This window comes from Gymnogyps californianus, chromosome 3, assembly GCF_018139145.2.
Source record: "Gymnogyps californianus isolate 813 chromosome 3, ASM1813914v2, whole genome shotgun sequence".
NCBI lineage: Eukaryota > Metazoa > Chordata > Aves > Accipitriformes > Cathartidae > Gymnogyps > Gymnogyps californianus.
This window is the reverse complement of record NC_059473.1, coordinates 88358006-88383600: the sequence shown is the minus strand read 5'-3', so window position 1 is coordinate 88383600 and position 25595 is coordinate 88358006. Positions and strand designations below refer to the sequence as shown.

Genomic DNA, 25595 nt, shown 5'->3' with positions numbered 1-25595 from the left:
TCAGGAACATCCAGTATAGAATCGTAGAATCATAGAATTGTTTAGGTTCGAAAAGACCTTTAAGATCATTGAGTCCAACCATTAACCTAGCACTGCCAAGTCCACCACTAAACCATGTCCCTAAGCACCACATCTACACGTCTCTTAAATACGTCCAGGGATGGTGACTCAACCACTTCCCTGGGCAGCCTGTTCCAATGCTTGACAACCCCTTCAGTGAAGAAGTTTTTCCTACTAGCCAATCTAAATCTCCCCTGGTGCAACTTGAGGCCACTTCCTCTTGTCCTATCTCTTGTTACTCAGGAGAAGAGACTGACACCCACCTCACTACAACCTCCTTTCAGGTAGTTGTAGAGAGCAATAAGGTCTCCCCTGAGCCTCCTTTTCTCCAGGCTAAACAATCCCAGTTCCCTCAGCTGCTCCTCAAAGGACTTGTGCTCTAGACCCTTCACCAGCTTCATTGCCCTTCTTTGGACACGCTCCAGCACCCCAATGTCTTTCTTGTAGTGAGGGGCCCAAAACTGAACACAATATTCGAGATGCGGCCTCACCAGTGCCGAGTACAGGAGGACGATCCCTTCCCTAGTCCTGCTGGCCACACGATCCCTTCCCTAGTCCTGCTGGCCACTCTATTTCTGATACAAGCCAGGATGCTGTTGGCCTTCTTGGCCACCTGTGCACACTGCTGGCTCATATTCAGCTGGCTGTCAACCAACACCTCCAGGTCCCTTTCCACCCAGCAGCTTTCCAGCCACTCTTCCCCAAGCCTGTAGCATTGCATGGGGTTGTTGTGACCCAAGTGCAGGACCCGGCACTTAGCCTTGTTGAACCTCATACAATTGGCCTCAGCCCATTGATCCAGCCTGTCCAGATCCCTCTGTAGAGCCTTCCTACCCTCAAGCAGATCAACAGATCAACACTCCTGCTCAACTTCTTGATCAACAGATCAACACTCCCACCCAAGTTGGTGTCATCTGCAAACTTACTGAGAGTGCACTCGATCCCCTCGTCCAGATCATTGATAAAGATATTAAACAGAACTGGCTCTAATACTGAATTCGTATCATAAACCAGCATATATTCACAGGGCATTCAAATTGTTCTAAAATGTAAACCAGATACATTTTCAGTAATGCTATGGATGCTGTCTGAACTCCAGGGGAACACGTTCTAACAGTCCCCAAACAGTACTTGCTTAGTTTGTAGCCAGAGATGTATTTCAAAAACTCCAGGTAGAGACTGCCTGTAATTTCACCCTTTCTGTTTTGGAAAGCAAAGCACCAAGAAGGTGACCTAAATGTTTTCATACTTTAACTAGATTTAAGAAGTGCATGACAGGATACTTTCAACCATTGACATGAATAATTTTGGGAAAGATGTCAGAAGGCAGATTTAAAGGTCTGGATGAAACCCTGTAGCCATCTTTGACAGAAGCTGGAGTGTGTTTTAAGGTCACCATTCCTAGCGGAGTATCACATAGGACAGAAATGCAGTTTGGTCTAGCTGCCTTCCATGCCTCTCTGCTAAGAAACAGAAGCTTGTCAGCACCACTCTGAGAAAGCACTACACCAAAGCTTGAGTTCTGGATCTACAAAAACTATAAAGACTGCATAATAGATGTCATCAATGGAGATATATTAAAGAGAACAATCATGTAGTTTTTGAAGAACGTTAGCAGAGAATAAAGGGATCTCACAATAATACACCTCACAGTAGGCTGCAAATCAAGAGGGCTGCTGCTAGGTGTATCTCTAATGAAAGCAGAAGTTGTTAAATAAATTGCTGTTACTCCTCTAGAAGAGTAATCTAAGATGATAAACATTAGCATTTTCTACAGTACTGTGGATCTTATTTCATACCAAGAAAGAAAGCCTATGCAAATTAAAGACTGTGTCACTGAAGTTTTCCTTCTTTTGGCCAGACCATAAGAGCAATTCAGTCAGGCTAGTCTATGACTGAGCGATCCAGCATAAAATGAAAGACAAGAAATGAGACCTCAAGCTTATTCAACCCAACCTCACAGTGGAAGATCACCCATCCCTACCACAGGAGATGCTCCTCTTCTCCACAGGCCCTAAGGAGCCTGAAGGTGGCAAGTATATAGCCCAAACCCAGAAACAAGGCTTCTGATGCTACATTTCTGCAATGAATGGGGAGAGTTGGGGGACAGAAAACACATTTGACCTAGGAGAAATGGCAAATCCTCCTTGTCACAACAAGAGGAGATTCCCATTGCATGACCAGGTTGGTTAGACGCCGGGGTACACTGTACCTATCCTTGTAAGACCTGAAATCAAAGACAACCCAGCTTTGCACCAACAAAATGGTACTATTTATATCTACAGTCAATTAAATGACCACTTTATTTCCACATTACCTTATTCTCACTGCACATTTTTTCTCTTCCCCCTTCTCAAATGTTGAGGTCTAAATCGCATTTTAAATTCTTTAATATAAAACACTTTAAAGCAAAGAGACATCTTGTATAATACTGCTTACTCCTTTAGTATGTAATTTTTCCATAAAAAAAAAGTAGAGCTAAAAATTTAGTCAAATTAGTATCAGGCAGTAGCAAAATTCCTATGGTTTATTGGGATAAAAATATTTATCCTATGAATATTTTGATGCTTTTAACTAAAAAACAAAGAAAAACACTTAAAGATTCTACCATACCTACCTGTTAAACTTTGAATTGCGTGTTGGTGACTCTGCTCCTCTTAAAAGGTGTCTGAAGTACTACAACAGACAAATAAGGTATCAAAGAAAACACTGGACTAACTGAGGTAAGGACTATTATGCAACGACATTGCAGAATTCAGGAAACAAGAACAGAAGTAAAAGGCAGGCTGGCCATAATCTAGCAGAATATTCATCTGGAAAAGGACAGACCAAATTTGCAACACATGCTCCCAGGACTACTTATTTTACTTTATATAGTCTTGGAATTAAAAAAAAAAAAAATCAAAACAGAAATAAACCTAAAATTAAGCACCAAAATCCATGTCTCCTCCTTGTTAAAAAAAAAAAAAAAAAAAAATCAAGCATTTGAAGCATTATAGCTATTATGGGAAAGATGATCATCAATACCATTTTTGAGAAATATACTTTATTAAGAATAACGCCAAGTAAGGTAAGTACCCATTCCCAGGACAAGTCAATATATTCTGCCTCAAATAAATGTGAGAAGCTTAACATGCAACCTGATTTACACACACAAACTCTAAAAGGGACAAGAATTCAGACTCACCCCTGTGTTTAAAGTGCTTCCTATTAGAAGGCTTTAGGCAGCTGTCAGCCCAGTGTGGGGATTTTTTTTTTTTTTTAAACTTGCATTCAGAACCCAATCATAGAACAATCTTAAATGCCTAGTAAATTGCTTTGAATGACCTTCATGAAAACAGACACCTGCCTTTTAGCTGTTGGAATGCATAACACTGAAGGTACCTAAATACAACCTTTGTATCTTCCTATAAGTACCATTATATTTTTAAAAGTAAATAAAGAGATTTTAATAGTGTTCTATGTCTATCACGCAGATTACTTTTGCGCCAAATTTGCAATCATAAAAGAAGGGGTGGAGAGGATTTTGTAATAGCAGTGACACACACAAATTGTTACATCAAAAAATGAAGTGGGTTTTTTTTGGTTTGTTTTTTTTTTTTTTTTTTTTTTTTTAATTCTGTTGATGTTACGTTGAACTAGAATAAATTCAATTTTCTTACTGAGATTGGTCCCAGCTCTGGCATGCTAACTAAAGCAGAAAATGAAGACATATTTTTCAGTTCCACATGCACATGACTGTTGTAAATAGGGTATCCTAAAAAAAAAAATACAATCTTGCTTTAAGACTACTCTTCAAATCTTTCACACTTACCTCATCACTGTGACAGAACATAGGAGTAAAAACGTTCTCAAGTAGAGACAGTACATGCTCATAAGCTTCAAAAAGACACCTCATAGTTTGAAGTTTCACAACATCCATATATGGACCTTCAGCAACTATTAAAAAAAATTATAAATATAAATAGATATATATAGGCATATAAAGTTTGGGTTTTTTCTGGTCTGAGTTTGTGATTGCTTTGCAAGCTACTGTAAGTCTGACAAATAAAAAACAGAAATAAACTGACAAAACAAGGCTTAAGCACAATATAGCAAGGGGGTAACAACTTTTAAAACTATGACAAAAGTAAAGATTGATCATATTTAGATGAATTAGTCTTCACTTTATTACAGAATGCTGTTTAAATTCTAGTGTAAATTATTCCTTTTGAATTCAAACTTACTTCTTTGAATCTCTTCCACAATAAAAGGGTCAAATCTAATTTTGTCAATGCTTTCATCCAAACAATAAGTTTTGTAAATTTTCTGTACTTCCTCATGAAGAGACATCTTTTCAGTATCTGATAGTTCTGGTCGCAAAATTCGGTCATTGAATTCCTCTGAGAAGTAAAAGAAAGAAAATGCATTTGTTGATCAACTTGGCAAACAAATAGCATCTTGAAGCAACCTATAACGTCAGCTCATTTTCCAGAAGATATAGTAATTCATAAAATTTTAAAATTAATAGAAACAGAAGACATTTCAAAATCTCAGGTAATAAGGTAGCTGCCTTCTTATTAACTATAACTCAGAATTGTTCATAAAATTATTATTAAAAATATATTGCAGTTAAAACTAATTATTCCTTATCACAGTAAGGATAAATCCATGAAGTTGTTCCTGGCAGAAGAATGAATTAGAAGAATGATTTTTTTCTTCCTAAATTACCACATTGTAAATTGTAGTTTTCTTTTAGCATGATTTCCAGTTCATGCTAAACACACACAGAGCGCCAACAGACCTTTATCCAGTCATCTGCCTATTCTGCTACTATTTTATTCCTAAGACCCACCCCATCATAACATTTTCAATAATATCTTTAATATCAGACTAACTTGAGAATGAACTTCCCCTGACAAAATAAAAATTCTATGCAGCACAATTATTGTGCAATCCTACTTGATTTATTGGCCCATCCTGTTAATAGCATGACTGCTGGCCAGAGAGAAGGAAAAATAAGGTAGCATTTGACTCATTTTTCAATTAATAGACAAAACCAAACTTCTTCAGAGAAAGTCTACCAAGACCCTTCTGGGGTTTTTTTGGTTGATTTTCCTCAGTAAGTGCTTCTTATCCAAAATATTTCTATCAAGTGAAGAACTGCCTACAGTAGACAGTTTGGGACAGCGTAACTTGGGAGACCTAAATCTCATTCTTTGTTTTATAAGCTAACATACAGATTTACCACCTATGAGAATGCAAGAGAAGTTTAGAAGGAAGAAAATGCTGAGGTTTACCCAGAAAAAAAGATCGATCATGGGCAATAGCCACAGCCTGAGTAACCTTCCTGCTAGAGGAAGCAGCTCTAGAGAGCTCTAGAAAGGTCAGCTCAGAACCCCCTGCAGGTACCACCAGCACTGAAAAGGTAATCGCTTTGTTGTTTTTTTGGTGAGGAGAGAAGTTTTTCTGACAAAAAGCCAACATATTTGGAAGGATTATGAGCACATAAGAAGCTGCATGCACAGAGATTATTTATATTCCTCTTATGTAACGATTAATGATTTCTGCAGTATTTTATGAGATAAAGTCTGTCTAATTTAATTTCACATCTTCCTGATGTATGTATGGGCTTGGGATATGAAGACACACCCATTATTTCCTATGCAACATGGAAATACTTGTTTACTAAAACAAAAAAAAATTATTTTGGTAAGCCAGTAATTAACTACTAGTTGACCAAAAAGCTTGAAATAAACCACTCTAACTTACAGGAACTTCACAGAAAACCTTATCACTAGAAAGCAGAAGGCTTTTCAAACAACACTTGTGTAATGGTAAACCCAAATGTATGCTTCATAACCAAGGTACAAGTTACAGAATAGAAGGTTTCAACACCTTTAATGTTCCTGTTGTGCTTCTGTTCTTTCCAGAAATCAGAATTTTAGAGCTAAAAGAACATGAAAAGCTTTTCATGATGAACAGCTCATTTTAGCAATACTTTAGTAACAACATATTAAAAAAGGCAGCTGTACTTTCTATCAGTGGCCAGAACTTTTTTCTTACAAGAAAATTCTATTTTAAAATGTCTAATCTTTATCAATAAACAGAAATACAATTAAGACCTACAGTCCCCGCCGACATCAATGTTGCCAAGATTAGCATTCAAGAATCAGGACATATTAAAGTAAGTGAACACAGATCCTGAAAGGTAATCTCTTGCTTAACAATGCTGTCTAGTTCTGAGACTGAATATTCACTTCAACATGCAAATGCTTAAAGCTTTTCAAGATCACATATACCTCAGCACATGTATGCAATCTTACCTACAGTCAGGCAGAACTGCAGCACATGGACTGCCCCTTCCTGTTTCAGGAAGTTCATAAACCGAAATAAAAGGTCTTGCTGATCTCTGATCTCCTTTAGCTCCAGTTTCAGGACCTTAGTAGGTTAAAAATGCAGTCAGCCAATTTTCAAACTTTCAGTGAGTACATAAATAACGCAAAGAACTGTAGAACAAAAACAGCAGGTAAAGTAAAACACTTATTCAAAACAGGAAAGGAAATAAATGTTGCCTTTGCTTACAGACGGTTTTTTATTTCTTGGCTCTGCAAACTTCTGAAGGAATGGAACCAATGAAGAAGTAGGTTCAGTTGCTTTCTCAGGCTGCAGAAAAAAATGACAAGAGACAATTGGGCAAGACAGCTTCCTTAATGGGTGAACAAATTACTACTGTTTTAACTTTGTCAGTACTCACTGGACTATCATCAATGAAGATCAGCAGCAAATGGTTGACAGTGTCCTGCAGGAAAACACAACACAAAATTAATACTAAAGAAAGTCAACAAATTAGATGAAAATCATTTCACTACTATGTTATGCCCAAGTTTAAACCTGTGAGTATACTAATACTTTAAAAAAAATCAAAGCATGGCAACACATGTTTGAGAATTGAGCTTCAACAGTCTCTTCAAGTATTTACAAGTCAGGGAAGTTCTGAAGAGACCTGCACAGAAACATTCTTTACCCAGTGGAGGAAAGCTCTACAAAGTATTTTTACTGTTAGCGCAGATCTAATAAACTACTAATACTTCCACAGCTACAGTACCTTCTGCTTGCAGCTACGTGATACCTTCAAAAGTATTGCAACTTTGCCTGTTAAAATACATGCCTAAATAAAATCAAAGATGGCAATGTTCCACCTTTAGAAATAAATACCCTCTTATTTGCAGAATTAAGGACAAAAGAATTGATTTCAATACAGTTGCAAAAAAGGCTGGTTTACTTAGACTGCTATAAAGATACATACACCTAGAGTTCAGGTAATTGAGCCCTTGTTTAAATGTAGCTATAGCGATTTGAAGGTGCTTATACTAGCACAGCATTCCCCCGTTTGACAGGAATTGTACTCCTTCATTAAAAATACATTCTTAAGAGATCATGCCAATACTGTATTTTAGTCAATTCAGTCAGTTAAACACTCAAACCAGTTATAATGAACAAAAACATTGCCCACAAGATTTCTTTTTCTTTTACCCAGTCAAAATGCACAGCAAGTAAGTCATTGTGCATCATTCGCTTTACCACGACATACTTAGTAGGAAAACAGTAATACTGAATAAATTAAGATTATTCCTGTGCTCCAGAGTCTTACAGGATCAGCTAAGAAATCCATTGAGGGAAGGAAAACAGAACCAGGCAGAATCTCTCTTATCAGAAGAGCCAGGGATCTGAAAAGAAAAAAAAAAAAAAAAAAAGAAAAAATCAGAACCAATACTAAATTACGTAATTTTTTAAGTGAAGTTTCCAATGTCATTATATTATACTGGGAAATATTTTAGTATTTAATAATACCTTAAGCGTGCTGTTTTTAAGACCAATCAAAAAACTCATAAGCAAAGGGATAAGAAGGAGGGATGAGGAGGCTGACTTTGGAGTTCATTCTTTCACTCCTCAAAATTATTGTACTACATAGTATGCAGATACTTTAAAGAATACAATTCTAAATAATTTCTATACCTGCACTCTGTTGACTTTGGAGGCAATATATAAGGAAAAAGAAGTTCAGTAAGTTTTCTTAAGTAGTGAAGTTCATCTCTTCGGCTTCTCAAAGCAACATGGAGTTCTGGTCCGTATTCTTCTAAAGCAGCTTGCTGTAAAAATTCTGCATTTTTTACTGCAAGTAAAAAACACCATTACGAGTTGTTTCAGCTTTTTCTTATTGTGAAATAAGAGGCGATTGCTTTTCATTTGAGCTAAAGAGTTAGTACTTTTAGTACATATACAACTGCTAAAGAGATACAATGTTGAAACTTTACAAAAGAACCTTGGCTTAGACTTTGAAGCCTGGCTATACAAAAATAAAACCTCACATTGAAATAAGAATTCCTTCACCAAACAATTGCAGTTTGCATGGTTTCCAGAATGTTTTCTGATTTATAATTATTGAAGAACTCAACATCTTGATTCTTTTAAAAAACTGCACTACCCAAAGTCTGCCTCTACTTGCTTTTTTCCTGACCTCCTTCACAGTCTCCCATTTACTGGGCTTCTACCTATTGACTTGCCTACAACACAATTTGAAATCAACTTAAACTTAAACTTTTATTCAATCCTGTTATATCTGTTTCCTGCTTAGAACATTTAGAAAAAAAATGTGAAGGAACATATGATTTAAACACAGTGTAAATCAAACCAAAACCAGCATGTGGATCTGCAAGAGTGCTGCCTCTTATAAGTAGCTGTATGGAGTTGAAAGAATAACTGCTTTATCAGATTAAAAACTACACAGATTAATTAGAAGCAACAATGTTATATTCCTTCAAATCACTTCAACGGCAAGAACTGAGCTGTAATAAATCACACCTAGCTGCACTAGCAATCCGGCACAGCCTCGTGCCCAAAACCACACCAGGCACAGGTCAGGTACCTAATACATACCTGTTATCTAGAAGGTTAAAGCTTGTTTCCAGCATATTGAATTTAGTACAGAAGCCTGCTAGCTTGTCCTTCACAACCAAGAACGATGACTGGTATCAGCTGATATGGGGGATGCAGGAATGTATATTGCCTGATAAATCTGACTAGTTGGTGTCACTAAAAGCAGAGGAGGAATGCGCTCTCTGGCAAGGACAGGTAATGAATCATGGAGGTGTCTGTGCAAATAGTGAGGAATTACTAAGAGATGTAAGGCTAAGAAGAGTAAGAAAAAACGAAATGCTCCCTAAAGCAATCATTTGAAAAAGGATACAGAAAATAAACAAACAGAAAAGGTTCAACTAGTAACCAAAGCAAGGCCTGAAAGCTACCTCTGAACCATGTATTACAGGTGGCTGGTTTAGCAACACTTACTGGAAAGCGCTACTAAAAGTAATTTTCAGCTGCTACTTCACGTATCTGCCCTCAGGGAACAAGTCTTTTCCTTTAAAACACTGAAGAAAATGGCTATATTTTCAGCGCCGTACATTTAAAATCCAGTTCTTTGCTGCTAAAGTGTTTCCAACTCCTTAGTAGAAATAAAGGAAATATGAATTTGGCACAAACAGCACTGCAAGATAATCTAGTATGTTGAAATTGTTGTTGTGCCATGACAAACATCTAATGTGATCACACTATGTCTCATTATTCACATTATTCATACCCACTACTCACAGGACCAATGGCATGTACTTCTGGATACCAAGCAGATGTTTTGAGTGAAGGGAGGGAAGTTCATGACTCCAGTGAAAGTAAACATCTATACTTAAAAGCTGAATGAAACCACATTTAGTAGATACAGCACTGTGGAACACAGCCAGTGAAAAAAATAAAGATAACTATTTTCCAACAGCAAGTGTTCTATTTTCCAAATATTCCTTCAATGTGCAGTTTTAATATAATTTTTACATTTGGCTTGTGAAGATATTTTTATTTGCATAATAATTAAATATGCTACTGCTCAAAGCCTCTCCATGGCTTATAAACATAAACCTAACTTTTCAACATATTGAACAACTCCACTAACTGTTCATCTTAGTGTGCAGATGTGAAATCATTCTAGCTATAAGACTTACAGTTACAGTACACGGACATGCAAATCCTTTCATTTATAATGGCTCATCTAGAAAACAGAGGAAAAACTTCAAGAAGCGTTGCTAAATGATCTTGATTGCTCCGAATAGACAAAAACCATATTCCTGTTTACCATACAAAGAAATTTAGTATTTTCAACATGGGGAAATGAAAATCAAAACTGAGAGATTATTTGTACTGTAACTTTTTCCCTATTTTCTTTCGCAACCTCTAGAAGAAAAATGCAAAAGGATCACTTTTTTTTTTTTAAAGAGAAGGCAGTGAGGCAGAAGGCAGTTATATTTAGCAAATATAACAACAAACATGCAAAAAGAAACACTGATACTTGCCCTTTGAAGCTGACAAGATATTAAGTCTACATTACCTTTCTGCCTGGCCTTGGCTATCACTTCGATGTGTTTCATTGCTGCCTTGAGCATTTTCTTTGTTACAACAGTTGGAATATCCACCTAAAGAACAGTTTTAAAATAAAAACAGAATTGTTCTAGTTTTTTCCCCCAAATTTATTACAGACAACTATCAAACATATCAATTTGCTTATGTCCCCATTCTAACCATAAAATGAACCCTTAAGAAACAACCCATGAATTCTCTAGATGAACCGACAGTATGCTCATTCTTCTGGGCAAAGCATATAACATCATGTAGAACTAAATGCCATAAACAATATTGTTAACACATTTATTGTCAACTTGTTCCCATTATGATTCTTCCATTGCAATAATTATAGTAATGCAGCTTGATTTCCAAGTCACAGTATATGAAGCCTAGTTCTACATGAAGACTTGACCACCACCAAAAGCAAGTTAACTATGCTCTGCTTCTAGTACTTGTGTACCTTAATGCTCAGCAATCATATCCACAAGGACTAAAAGCAAAGTGAAACCCTCCTCTCTACGTGTATGCAGAAAAAAGGTCACAGCTCAGGTGATGGCAGAACCAAAAGAAAATTTGAGTTACTGAGTCAAGACACCTGTTAGTGCGAACACCGATATCACGTGATCATAGGCCAAACAAAACGCATGTATGATTTAATCAAGGATTGTACTAGAGTCCTGCATTTATACTTTCCTTGATTGCTATGAAAATGAAAGGAGAATTATAGAACAATTCAGGCACAAATGGACCTCAGGATGTCTTAGCCCAACCTCCTGCTCAAAGCAGGCTCAGATTAGGGCGCTCAGGGCTGTATCCACCCCGTGTTGAAAACCTCCTGAGATGAAGACAGTCAACTCCTCACAGGTCAAATGCCCCAGCCCCAACCACCTTCGTGGCCCCTTGGTTGAATTTGCTCCACTCTATCAATGTCTCTCTTGCAATGGGGAACCCAAAACTGGATGCAGTATCCTAGATGCCGTCTAAAGAGCATCAAGTAAAGGCAGATAATCACCTTCCTTGACCGATTGGCTCTGCTCCTGTTAATACAGCCCAGGACGCTGTTGGCGTTCTTTGCTGCCAGTACACACTGCTGGCTCACATTCAGCTTACTGTCTACCATGGGGCCAGGTCCTTTGCTGCAGAGCTTCTCTCCACAGCCAGTCAGTCCCCAGCCTGTGTAGTTTCAAGGGATTCTTCTTTATCAGCTGCAGTAGTTTCCACAAACTTCTCTAGAAACTGATTTACACTTTGCATGCCCTTTATTTTAAGCAAGAGCAAAAGACGTCTCAGAGAAGCAGAAACATACAGTTGCAAATGTACAAAATTTAAGACTTCTGAACAGGTTTCTTTCCTAATGGAGTTTGTCCCTCCTCAATACTAAGTCAAATAAAGACCTTAAGTAATGAAACAGAAGCATAAAAGTGCTTTTTGCCAGACAAGGAAAGAGACAGTGTAATTGCAAAGGCCACCAGAGCTGAGAGAAAAGCTGTTTTTTATTCATTCATACAAGGAGAATAGCATGTATTCCCGCATACTCCCCTGTAATATTTGAGGTGCACTGCTATGACCTGACCTGGCCAGCCCAGACAAGCTAGTACAATTGACTAGAACTGCCTAAAAGTAACTAACTAAATTAAGGTCAACTCCTATTTACAAGCAAGAAAGTAGGAGCTTCTGCTCATCAATGGAAAACCCTGTCCTTTGGAACTCACATTTCAACAGTAATTTCAATAAATCAAGAGTTTCCTGTGGAGCACAGGGATAGCGGAGTGTTTACTCCTGCAGAGGTAAGACAAAGAGCACAGCAAGCAAATTTTTATTGACACTAGTAGACACTATTGACAAAAATTTCAACCAGATGCAGGGCTATCTACACCACAGCATACAAAGGGAAACCCTTCACTGTCCCTTCAAAACCTATAACCAACCCAGAAATGGCCACAACAAGGAAAATCTGGGAGGGGGGTGGGGAGATGTTTCAGCATATACTTAGAGCTGACTGGCCTGAAGTGCTTGTTACTTTGTTCAACAACCATGCGTCAAAAAAATCCACCTAGGCAGCCTTAAACAGAAAACAAAGGAATTCTTTTCACTGAAGCAATTCGTAATTTTAAGCCCTAATTCCAAAGTAGAAGATTCTTTGGCAAAAAAGTATAAAGATATAACCTAAAAAAAAGGAAAAAAACAGTCTGTTTTTTCTTACACATAGTAGTTCCTGAATTTAAAAATTTTATCTCTATTAGCTAGAACTACTGCTTTCAAGCATTTAATAATAAATCCAAATCAAAGTGCAGTTGTTTGGCAAAGGTATAACACTTTTGTTTTGCAATCAGTGATGAATTTCTCCTCAAATGAGGTTATAAAGGACACTGTATCAGAGCTGAAAGGCTATAAAACATTCTGTCATAACCCTTTTCAGCTAACTACTGAAGCTTTAAACTAGGATTCCTAAAATGACAAAAGTTGGCATTTTATTTGCAACTTGCATATCAACTCTGATTTCTACGCACAACGTTTTCAGAAGTATATGCCTCACAGCTATTAACTGAGGCTGTCTGAATCTGTATGTGGGTGTATGCACACACAGAAACACTTGATCAGCAGAAAAAAAGAGTATAAGCTGAAAAATATAGCATAGCATGAGACACCATGCTCCCCTGCATGGCTGAGCATGCCAAATTTCAATTTTGTTCCAAAACACAAAAGTACTATGAACATCTTTTTGCTTGAGATATCTGTACCACTTCACACAAAGAGACAAAATAAATTATATTATTCCGTAGGATGGATACAAATAAATCTAAACATTTGTAAAGAGAAATTCATTTCTGTGATGACCTTTATTTTGTAGTTCCCCTGACAGTGCTTAATGCTGGTACACGTCTTGAGTTTTTGTTGCACATATTGTCTACCCAGATACATAGAACTGAAGATATTACATTTACTTCATTACTGTCAAAGGCAGATACGGCAAATTAACACTTTACTTAAAGATGCTATAGCTGATCTGAGATAACACGATTAATACCTTATTACATGATCAATACAGGAGACATCATCATTTTCTGAATCAACAACGGAACTATGAACAATGCAACTAACACCTGCATGCATTACAACTCCAAATTAAATTTTAAGACCTTGCTCTAGATTTTCACTTTGAAAGATTTACTCCACTTTCACAGCTCCATATAATGTCTGCGGTACACAGACAACATGCTTTAAAAAGCAACATGTTTGAGTTAGAGTAAACAAGAAAGTCATCTGGATTTGATATATAGCAAGGATAGAATCAGGCTGTTAATCAGTCATGACAGAGTACACGTACAACTTGTAGCTCAGGAAATATTGCTGTTACTAAGGAGGGGAAAAAAGACACACATTTATGGTAGTTATTCCAAAACAGGGGCCAGCACTAAATAAATCTGGAAATGGAGTTAGCAACTCTTCCTGCTTAGAACAGCCAGGAAGTTCGAAGCAGTTCCTGTAAAACAGGCTTGAAGCACTTTACCAGAAAAGAGAGGTTATGTGCAAATATATTAAACACAGTGAATAAAAAATTTGACTGTTTAGTCTTCAGAATGTTTCTTAAGAACTACATTAATATAAGAACCATGCCTGTTTTAATTCTTATAGTAAGCTATTCACTTAATGGCAGTCTATTCTTTATAGACAATGTATAAGCAAGCAGAAGCTGTAAGACAGGTACACTGCTAACCATTTTCTAATAGTTCTTTTTCAATAATTCTCAAAACTGTTTCCACTTGGATTAAGTCACTAAAAGACAGCTAAAAGATCATCCCAAGGTTTTAATAACGCCTTGCACTAGTGTCCTGGTTTCGGCTGGGATAGAGTTAATTTTCTTCTTTTAAAAAAATTAAAAGAACTCGCTACAGATGGATACCAGTTATTCCTGATGGAAAACCAACATTAATACCTTTAAGCCACCTTACCTTGTGAATTCTCCGAACTAATACAGACGCAAAAAAACGCAGCGTGCCTCTCAGTTCATCCACTGAGGATTCATCATCAGTAATATTTCTGCAGTGTTGTAAGGCATGTCATGTAAGAAAATAGAATAAAATACATTTATATTAATCCAACCACAATACCTTTGGCACTACTAAAAGCTGGAATAAGAACATTCAACGGTGATACTTCAACTGGTATTAATTGAAATGAAAGCTACCAACTATGGGCAGAGAGTAAGCAGTCTTCAAGTAAAATACACAGCATTCCCACTATGTTTGTGCACACAAGAATGGCTTAAGAAAGATGTCAGTAAATTGGAATTACATACCAATTCCTGCTCTAATATACTGTCTGCGTGATTTTGACCGAGTAAAATCTAACTTATTTTTCACATATGTGAATGTTTCCTAGTTCAGTGGCATGGAAGTGAAACTGAATTAATATCGGCAAAGCCTTTGGAATGAGAGTACTACAAGCACATACCCCAGTTAATCTAGTCAAAATTGGATTTTCCATATTGCATACTACAAGACTGCAAGATTTCAAATAATTTTCTTCTGTTCTAATACAAATCTGGCTTTGTTAACCTCTTTTGTTTAAGTTTTATAATAAAAATTGGTAGTTTCTCATGTAGGTTTTAATGAAATAGGTACATGCCTTGTATTTCAGCTCAGCCTTTTCCAATAGAAAACTTTCATTGGTATTTTTTCAACAAGTTCTAATACTTAGATGCCATTTAATACAATAATATTCTCTCTTTTAAATATAAAATTGGGCCTATTTCTGGTTTAAACAGAGATTGCCATTTCCTAGAAGAGAAAAGAAAGCATAGCACAGGGAACTGACAAATGACAGAACTTTTTTTTTTTTAAAGTTGATCTACTTTTGATGTAGCATGAAATGTGAAACCATCAATTACAAAGAAAACAAAACAAGAACCTCAACCTATAGCTACCTGGAACAGAATTGAAATTATTTAACGTGGTTTCTGCTTGGAAACAAAGAAATAGAGGAGAATTTAAACAGATTCCCAAATCACTGTCAAAATATCATCTAAACTTTTTATCTGGCTTGCCAGTTTCCATCTGCTGCAATAAAGTATGTTGAGTGAAAAATTATGGTAAAAATACTTAAAGTTGATTCATGAAGAAAAATACCTAACTCCATGTCTTTTGTGGGAAACCAAATGAAAATGGGAAATACACTAACTCCTAGATGCAGAAACTGCAACTAAACTGAGTGGAAAAAGAGACCATGATAACAGCATTCCACAAAATGCAACAAAGAATAAAAATCCACCAGCATTTAAGCATATATGGACATTAGAGTATGAGTAAAGATATTGGTAAAACTGCGTTATAATAGCTGGGTAATGACACAACAAAGAAAGTTACATCCTGCTTTAGCTAATGACCATATGGAAAAGCCACCACAGTTTTTGGTAATAAATGAGTTTGCATATGTATTAAATACAAATATTATTTGCATTTAAAAAAAAAAAAAATCAGTACAAGCAACAACAGTACTTTTGAAAAATAAAAATTTTATGCCTATAACATCATTTTACATTATTCAGCATCCGATTCTTTAAAGCAATGTTAGCCTAGGTTATATAGCATTCAAACGCATGTTGAAGATGAACTGTTAGGTACAGATAACTGGTGACCTGACAGTCAAAGTATGCAACTAATTGCATGAAAAAGCACCTCAAAGAAAGCAGCCTGGCAAAAGGAATACAACCATCCTCCAACAGCTAATCATATGCAGATAAGAATACTGTACAGGAAGGTTTGGTTTGTTTTAAGATCAGCAGCTGACATTTTGGAAGCAATATGATTAGCAATTACCCACACTGTCAAAGGAAGCCAAGGGATTAGCAAATAAATTGTATGACTGTATTACTAGTATTTGACAGACAACAAGACATATGAAGCAATTTGGACCAAGAAGTTGTTATTTTATTGATGCTTGGATAACCAGTATCTTGGCTAATTCTACTTGGACATAACTTTATGCCACGTACTTTCACAATGTGCCATAGGTTTGCAGAGACATTCTTTTAATCACCAGCAGACTGAAGACTGGTGAAAAAAAACATCAAAAACCTGTAAAATCTCAAATCTCTAGTGACACAGTGGAAGGTCCAAATAACTCACTTGGAAACATTTTAAAAATTGGCTGCATTTTCCCAAAATTTGAGGAAAAACTTAAAAACACAGTTGTCATGTAATGGAGAGATTTGCTAAAAGAAAAAGGCTCAGTCTCTTAATTGTAAACAGTTACTGAGTCCAATGTCTCCAAAGAGATACACCCAACTGCTATTGCATGCAAAGTCTTATGGGATCTACTGACAAATTAAAACCATATACAAATACCGAAGTAATTTTTTTTTCCATGTGTGTCAATTATTCTTACAAAATTTGGCCAACTCCTATCAAAAAGATGAAGAAAATAAGTTGCAAGCTGATAAAACTGTAAAGCTATGGTTTATAACTCAACAAAAATCCTGAATTTTTCTTGCATTACTTGCATTTAAAATAGAAGCAGCTCCATATGTGAAAACACTGGTTTTAGTCACTATCAAAGAAAAATGTTCTTATAGTAATGTATTACAAAAATGTGGTAATTACTGGATTCTAATCTTATCTGAGAGAACTGGAGTTGCAGTAGCATCAATGACCAAAAAAATTCAGTAAACATAGAGTGAGTCATTCAAACTTTAAACTCTCCTATTTAAAATGAAGTTGGTATAAAGAAGATATTATATAGTTTTATCGTACAGCATACATCATAAGCAATAGTCTAAGACCAGTGTTCTGTAGCTCTACAAACTTGGTTTACTTAGAACTATGCTCTATTCTTCTCATATAGTTGAAAAAATTCTTAAAACACAAATATTTAAATATAACCAGTAAAAATACTTTGAAAAATACCAAACAAAAAATGCACATAGGTATAACTACCTATTTCAGTAGAGTTCACTGGATTTTAAGTACTAATCTTCATTCCCCTAAACTGATCCAAGTTTAGGGATGTTTGCCACTAAATTTTAACCTGCTAATAAAATACTACAAATTCTTACACAGTTTATTAATGAAACAAACAGCAAACATAGCTTTTCCCTGCTTATAGCACTTTATTTCCTGAGCAATAAATCTATGATTTTATCTTGCAACATACATTTCTGGTAAGTGTTACATTTCCTGGGCTTCTGAGTGAGATACGTCATGTTACCTCTTTAATGTCCAGAGTGTGCAAGGTACTGCAAGACAGCATCAGCTGGCAGGGCACCAAAAAAAAAAAAAAAAAAAGAGAGGTAGCTTCTGCACAAATTCCATTCACTTGAAAGAGGGGCAGCTAGCATAAGGAATTATGCCCAGACTTTTCTGCAAGGGAAAGCAGCAAACTGTTTTACCAACCTAGTCTGGCAAGTCTGAATTGCCTGCTGGTGGTTACCCACGCTGCTAAATAAGGATAGTCTGGATGCAAAGCCTTCTGATTTGGCTCTGTGAAGAATTATCCAGAGTCAGTGAGGTTTGTTAGCTCAGAAAAAACATTTCATGAATGCAAGAGTCCTTTCTCCAGGGTGAGGTGAGCTATACAAACAGTGTAGGTACACCTAAGTAGGAAAAGTCAGAACTAACATGCTCTACGAGACAGACCTCAAACGGCTGCACACAGACGCACAGTTCAGGCCTCCCTGCACGACTGTTGCTGGAAATACAGGAAAGCACAGACACCTGAATGTCTAGAGGGAGTGAGACCAGATCTGACATTACTACTGTTAAGCTGAAACCAGTAAGCCTTTCAGGACCAAGTTGTTTCCTGCAGAATTACTCGCATATCACGACACTATAGCTCACTGAACTCCGAGTACTTCAGGTTCATGGAAAGCTTATTAGGTCTGATCAGCATGGTGTGAATTTATGGAGCTAGTTCAAAATCTGGAGGTGCAGCCATGTAAAACTAAAGACAGTGCAGGAACATCTATTCGTACAGCTCACCAGAGGGCAAGATGTAGCAGAATCTAGGCTGACTGGCTCCATACCAAGTATATTTTGCACTGCACTTCTAACTCTACATGTTACTATCCCCACCATATGATATATTCCAGGCTTCCACTGTCTTGGGTGTCAGAGATGTAAATATGTGGAATCCAAATTTCCTTGTCAGTCCAAAACAAAGACACCGAAGACACCTTCCACCAGTCAAAAAATCCTGTCTAATCTCAAATTATGAAATACAGAGGATGGTTCCCTTACATTTGTTACTTTATCAAACAGCTCAATGGAACATGCTCTAGTTTTCTGTATTTGAAAGTTAAAAACCTTGAGTTTTCCAACTTGATCATTCACAATACGTGGTGCTAAAGCTCCCTCTGCTGTTTGCATAAGCAGTTAAGTTTCACACTTCAGTGTATTCATCACACAAAGACAGATGTGAGACATGCAGGTATCTGCCACAATTAAAAAACCAATCAGACAAAGAAGTCTGTCCAGAAAATTTTAGATCCCAGAGAGACAGGGAAAAAAACAGCATAGAGTAAAAGAAAAAAAAGTATAAATTTCTTTTAGCACAAAGCTGAACATTTCCATCCAATGAAAAAGTCAAATTCAGAATTAAGGCAAAATGTTCTTTTAACATATTAATGTCAGCATGATCAGTTAAAAATATTTTTAATATCTTTTTACAAAATACTCTGAAGCACTAACTAATATATAAAGGTACAAGGCAAAAAACAGAAAAAAGAATTAGCCATAGTCTTTTCTTTATACACTGTTTTAAAGTTATTTGCACAGTACTACTCTATTGAACTCAGCATAACCACTCACAGCCTTAAAACTCAGCAGGTCACCAGATGTTCTGCAAGGTGGCCACAACATGTATTCAAAATACCTTTTCTATATTAATTAAAAGTAGAATTTTTGTTTTTAAAAAACTGTAAAGTGATTTTTTTTTTTTTTTTAAAGCAACATGAAAGATCAGTATGCTTCTAATCTGGAAATAAATTTCTGGGGGTTTTTGAGTTTTTACACAGGTTTTAATCAAGCCATATGTACTTCTAAGTAAGAGTTATTAGAAAATTAACATATAAAAATGAATAATCTAAAAGTGTTCTTAGGATGAAATACAAATTTCAGAACCACCTCTATCATGCCTAAATTATTAAAAGATCTGTTCTACTCTGCTAAAAGATAATAAAACAATGAAACTGTAGCACTAAGAAGTATGCTTTATATTTACTAAAGAAACAGAAATGTTTATTTTCAGGTGACTATTTCTTAAACAGTTTGACAAATATTTATGATATTCAACAACAGTAACTTTCAGGTAAAGCTCATACCTGTACCATGGATAAATAAAGTTTTCCAGCACCAGCTCAAGCACCTGTGCAGAACAAAGACAACCACATTACAAAATAAACAGTTCACCATAAATCCTCATTAGAAGAGTTAAAAACACAAACACCTTCAAAACTCACAGAACATAATTCATACATGATAAAATTTTACATACAAATGTGTACATTGCGATCCTATTGAGAGATCAATCATTTTGCATAATAACCAGCACTTTGGGCAAATAGCAACAAAGCAATGGTTTCATCAGATATCAGTGTAAAACGGCTGCCACTAGTACTATCGACAACAAGAAGCACAGTGCCGTGGCCACTCTGTTAGGTGAATGCTATGAAAAAAGTAATCTTACCTCAAACAGCCCTTCCCTAATTTTTCCGACCAGTCCCTGTTCTTTCCTGATGTAGTGTGGAGTGTCCACAGGCACAGCTACCCATCCTATACTTACACACATCTCCATCCTTTTTCATCCAAATCTCCACCTTTTCCAGCTCTCCCCCACCCTCAAAGTGGGACAGTTAATCCTGTATGCTCACCACTCACAAAGAAAGCAAAAGAAGAATCCTAAAAAGCAATTCCTAGGAAAGCCATTCTCCTTTCTCCACATCCTGCACCACAGCTTTCAACAAAGCCTGCCTTATGGTCCAGCCACCTCCTGAAGTCCCAACCAAAGCACTTCCCAACATCCTTGTCCCACATGTATCCTCACAGCCTTCTCCCTCCTGTTCCTAGCCCCTGTATATCCCACCTACATGGATCTCTGTAGGAGAATCTTTTCCGTGCTTTCCATCAAACCTGTTTCTCACGGATCACACCTGTGGTTGCCTCTTCCATGCCAGAAAACCTGGGTTAATCAGGAAGAACCAGTGCTGTTGCAGCCATGTCACAGGCATGCCCTGGTTCAGCTTGGCTTTCAATGTCACAGAAGGAAGGGAGGCAGAGGAGGTGACAGTCCCTGTTGAATCAACGGGCTGCCACCACCATATACACAAGGTGTACTGCTAGCCAGACTGCAGCTTTGACACCCTCTCCTTACACCTACACAAAAGTTCCAAGTAACTGTTACAGTCTTTGCACCACAATTAGCAAAAAGAAAACTTCTGAAGGGAAGGGGAAACGTCAGACAGTGCCAAGAAAGAAAAAAAAAAAAACCAACCAAACAAACATGAGGAAGGAGAAACAAGGATGAAATTTTCTTGAGATTTCTCCTCCTTCACTGTAACCCCAAGACATACTCCGTACTACCTTCTCCAGTTGCAACCTATCCCTTAATTTGAATCACTGCTTTAGAGATCAGTTTGTCCCTGGCAGCATCAATGCTGATCAGGGTAGTAAGACAGAATACGTGTGTTGCTACGTGAGGCTCCTGTGCCATATTCTATAGAAGGAAAGGTTTTGCAGAAGCAGCCACTGTGTTCAAAGAAAAATGTAAAATCTGTTTGAAAGGAAAGCTGAATGTAACAGCTGATATACAAGTGTCATTTATGAGAATAAGTATTACTCTTCTTACAAGATTTGCTGCTACATTCATTCACACTGTATGCACTGCAAGAATTCAAGACTTACTAAATTTATACTATCTTTAGGGCACTACATGCCTCTGCTCTACTCATCATTATAAAAGCACACTCAGTAAAATGCACATCACAGCCGTTTTAATTCCTCTCAATTCTTCAGACTTGAGCAGCTGATGAACACTCTTTTTCTGTCTTCACTGCTAAGAATATCGCCTACTCAAATTTGATAAGATGCTGTCTTTTGCAATTGTTCCATTTCAGTGATTTTCCTCCCTTTGTTTTTAAGGGTGAAGGAGAAATTTTGTTCCTTCACCATCTCTCTGAAGGGATGTTTTCCAGTTTGGGATAACTTTAGATGTCTGTGTTGTGGACCATACAAAGTGATCAATGTCTTTTCTCCTACCCCTATGTGCTATAGCAGTGATAGATCTTGAAATTGTAATATGATTATGTGTTGATGATGGATGGGTAAGCTAAATTTCGTGTGTGTGTCCCCAAATCTTGTATTTCCATTAAGAGCAGGGTAGAAGGGTGGGGGGAGATGACAACAGATGCTTTACTTCCCAGTCCAGAAGAGATCAAGAAATCCCAGAGAATCTTCTTTGGAAGTTAATCTTCAGACAACAGGAGGGAGATCACATCCAGCTCCAGTGAGCAAACACAGACCATTGGCCTTAAGAGCAATAAATCAAACTACTCAAAACAATTTCCCTGATGCCTTCCATAGCATTGCCAGTATATGAACCACCAAATCACTCCATACAAATCTCAGTCTCGCAGGTGTTGCAACATTACTTTTGTTCATGCAGAGTTTCTAACAAAATAAACCTCTTCCAGGGCTCAAACGCAGAGTCATTCAAAAAAGTGCCTCTCAAAGGCAAAGGCCTGCGGAAAAATCCATACTGTGCATCTATTAAAGGATCCCTTTTCTTTCTTCCTCCACTTTTGCTATGTGCCTCCCCATCAAGAGCAACAACAACAAACCATCTTCCACTTGGAGTGGAAAGTGCACGTGGACAGCCTTCAAGCACAAGACAGTGTACTCAAAGAGCTTTCTTTATCCATGACTACTACTTTGGGACTGAAAGTCTGTCCATCAGGCTTTCAGTGCCTGTGTCACTGCAATTTCAGTTCATCAGATCATAGAATCAGAATGGTTTGGGTTGGAAGGGACCTTCAAGATCATCTAGTTCCAACCCCCCTGCCATGGGCAGGGACACCTTCCACTAGACCAGGTTGCTCAAAGCCCCATCCAACCTGGCCTTGAACACTTCCAGGGATGGGGCATCCACAACCTCTCTGGGCAACCTGTTCTAGTGCCTCACCGCCCTCACAGTGAAGAACTTCTTCCTTACATCTCATCTAAACCTACCCTCTTTCAGTTTAAAGCCATTACCCCTTGTCCTATCACTACATGCCCTTGTAAAAAGTCCCTCTCCAGCTTTCTTGTAGGCCCCCTTTAGGTACTGGAAGGCTGCTATAAGGTCTCCCCGGAGCCTTCTCTTCTCCAGGCTGAACAACCCCAACTCTCTCAGCCTGTCCTCGTAGGGAGGTTCTCCAGCCGTCTGATCATCTTTGTGGCCCTCCTCTGGACTCGCTCCAACAGGTCCATGTCCTTCTTACGTTGGGGGCCCCAGAGCTGAATGCAGTACTCCAGGTGGGGTCTCACGAGAGCGGAGTAGAGGGGAAGAATCACCGCCCTCGACCTGCTGGTCATGCTTCTTTTGATGCAGCCCAGGATACGGTTGGCTTTCTGGGCAAGCGCACGTTGCCGTCATGTTGAGCTTCTCGTCAACCAAAACCCCCAAGTCCTTCTCCACAGGGCTGCTTTCAATGCACTCATTGCCCAGCCTGTAATTGTACTTAGGATTGCCCTGACCCATGTGCAGGACCTTGCACTTGGCCTTGTTGAACTTCATGAGGTTTGCACAGGCCCACCTCTCTAGCCTGTCAAGGCCCCTCTGGATGGCATCCCTTCCCTCCAGTGTGTCAATCATACCACACAGCTTGGTGTCGTCAGCAAATTTGCTGAGGGTGCACTCAATCCCACTGTCCATGTCTCCAACAAAGATGTTAAACAGCGCCAGTCCCAATACCGACCCCTGAGGAACACCACTCGTCACTGGTCTCCACCTGGACATCGAGCTGTTGACCGCAACTCTTTGAGTGAGACCATCCAGCCAATTCCTTATCCACCGAGTGGTCCATCCGTCAAATCCATGTCTCTCCAATTTAGAGACAAGGATGTCGTGTGGGACAGTGTCAAATGCTTTGCACAAGTCCAGGTAGATGACATCAGTTGCTCTTCCCTTATCCACCAACACTGTAACCCCATTGTAGAAGGCCACCAAATTTGTCAGCCACAATTTGCCCTTAGTGAAGCCATGTTGGCTGTCACCAATCACCTCCTGATTTTCCATGTGCCGTAGCACAGTTTCCAGGAGGATCTGCTCCATGATCCTGCCAGGCACAGAGGTCAGGCTGACTGGTCTGTAGGTTCCCCGGGTCTTCCTTTTTTCCCTTTTTAAAAATGGGGGTTATGTTTCCCCTTTTCCAGTCAGTGGGAACTTCCCTGGACTGCCACGACTTCTCAAATATGATGGATAGTGGCTTAGCACTTCATCCACCAGTTCCCTCAGGACCTGCAGATGCATCTCATCAGGTCCCATGGACTTGTGCACCTTCAGGTTCCTTAGATGGTCTCGAACCTGATCTTCTCCTACAGTGGGCGGTTCTTCATTCTCCCAGTCCTTGCCTTTGCCTTCTGCGACTTGGGCAGCGTGGCTGGAGCACCTGCCGGTGAAGACTGAGGCAAAAAAGTTGTTGAGTACCTCTCCCTGTCCCGGGTAACCATGTCTCCCATTTCCTTCCGGAGAGGGCCCACATTTTCCCTAGTCTTCCTTTTATCACCAATGTACCTATAAGAAGCTTTTCTTGTTGCCCTTGACGTCCCTGGCCAGATTTAATTCTATCAGGGCTTTACCTTTCCTAACCTGATCCCTGGCTGCCCAGACAATTTCTCTGTATTCCTCCCAGGCTACTTGTCCTTGCTTCCACCCTCTGTAGGCTTCCTTTCTGTGTTTCAGATGCTAATATAACTTGTTGGCACTCTCTTCGCCTACAGTCCAGAGGCTTCTAAAGCTACTAGAAGAATTGTTTCCAACAGTGAGAGATCTCATTCTTACTGCTAGCTAAGCCAAACACGCATGGTTCTGAGAATCATCTTCCTGTGGCTATTAAATCAGCAAGGAAAGCAGGGAAGATGCAAGACCTGATGAGCCATCCCACTCTGGATAAGGTCTCCTTGAGATTCATCCTGTGTTCGTAGTAACTTACTCCCAGTTGAACCATTTCGCAGACTTGCCAGTGTTTCTTTTGTTATCTCCTGCTTCCGCAGCCACACTGTAAGGGCTTTATGGCAATGCTTCCACAGGACAATGCCATGCAGATAATCCCACTAGCCAAAGACCCAGAGGCAGCATGCACAGAGACAGACAACTAACTCAAAATGCACTTGAAGTCCACATATCGCTGGTCCCAATATCGGAGGTCAAGACATGTTCTACTAGAACTCAAGTTATCTATATGGCCTTAATAAAAAAATGCCTTGATCCTGGACACACAGAAAGCAGTCCCTATTTGCACATTTACTAAACACATGGCATGGCAGAGGCAGTTATGTATGATGCTCCATTGCACCAAGGTGCTGTACTGAAGCTAAAAAGAGAGTTACAGTGTGAAATCATCCATATTGGAAAATGTAAGCACTCAAGGAATAATAGGCAACTGACTGCCAGTAACTGGCGTTCAAAGCACACAGTCCATACAGTTTTCCCATGAACCCTATGAGCCTTCCAGACAGTATCAGTGTGATTCTGTAAGTCAGAAAAAAACCTGTCACATCATCCACCGCACTTTCATAAAGCACTGGGAAAGCAGGACATGTGTACCCACTTCCATTCTAGCAACACCAATAATATTATTCAAGCTCAACTGCTCACACTACACACACATCCCAACAGAGTAGATAGGACATCTCAAAGAATGACAGCTAATGATAAGCAATTTCCTTGCCTGTAATATATTATTCTCCAGTTTTAAATACAAATGATGAGTCATTTCATTTAAAGCCTACCTATTTTTCAAGCATTTTGCAAAATGAGCGGTTCTACTATGTGTGAGCAGTTTTGAATTGGAAAGAGATTACAAGTGTAAAACCAAATGCAGCAGGTAGCAATATAAGCAGCAGCTGAAGAAAAAA

At 38.3% G+C, this 25595-nt stretch overlaps 1 protein-coding gene across 4 annotated transcripts in view; it reads right to left on the bottom strand.

Annotated features, from left to right (window-relative positions):
- Positions 1-25595, bottom strand: part of SNX14 (sorting nexin 14) — a 60910-nt gene that overhangs the window by 30555 nt on the left and 4760 nt on the right. For 3 of the 4 annotated variants that reach the window (XM_050894934.1, XM_050894935.1, XM_050894936.1), the window contains exons 5-15: positions 19805-19848; positions 14442-14529; positions 10475-10559; positions 8059-8215; positions 7694-7769; positions 6797-6841; positions 6625-6705; positions 6366-6480; positions 4287-4442; positions 3875-3999; positions 2678-2736 (exon numbers count right to left, since the gene is read on the bottom strand). In XM_050894934.1, coding sequence (XP_050750891.1) covers positions 2678-2736; positions 3875-3999; positions 4287-4442; positions 6366-6480; positions 6625-6705; positions 6797-6841; positions 7694-7769; positions 8059-8215; positions 10475-10559; positions 14442-14529; positions 19805-19848 — 1031 coding nt within the window. Of the gene's footprint in view, positions 1-2677; positions 2737-3874; positions 4000-4286; positions 4443-6365; positions 6481-6624; positions 6706-6796; positions 6842-7693; positions 7770-8058; positions 8216-10474; positions 10560-11500; positions 11522-14441; positions 14530-19804; positions 19849-25595 lie in introns of those variants that run through there. The other variant, XM_050894937.1, reaches the window with a different exon arrangement.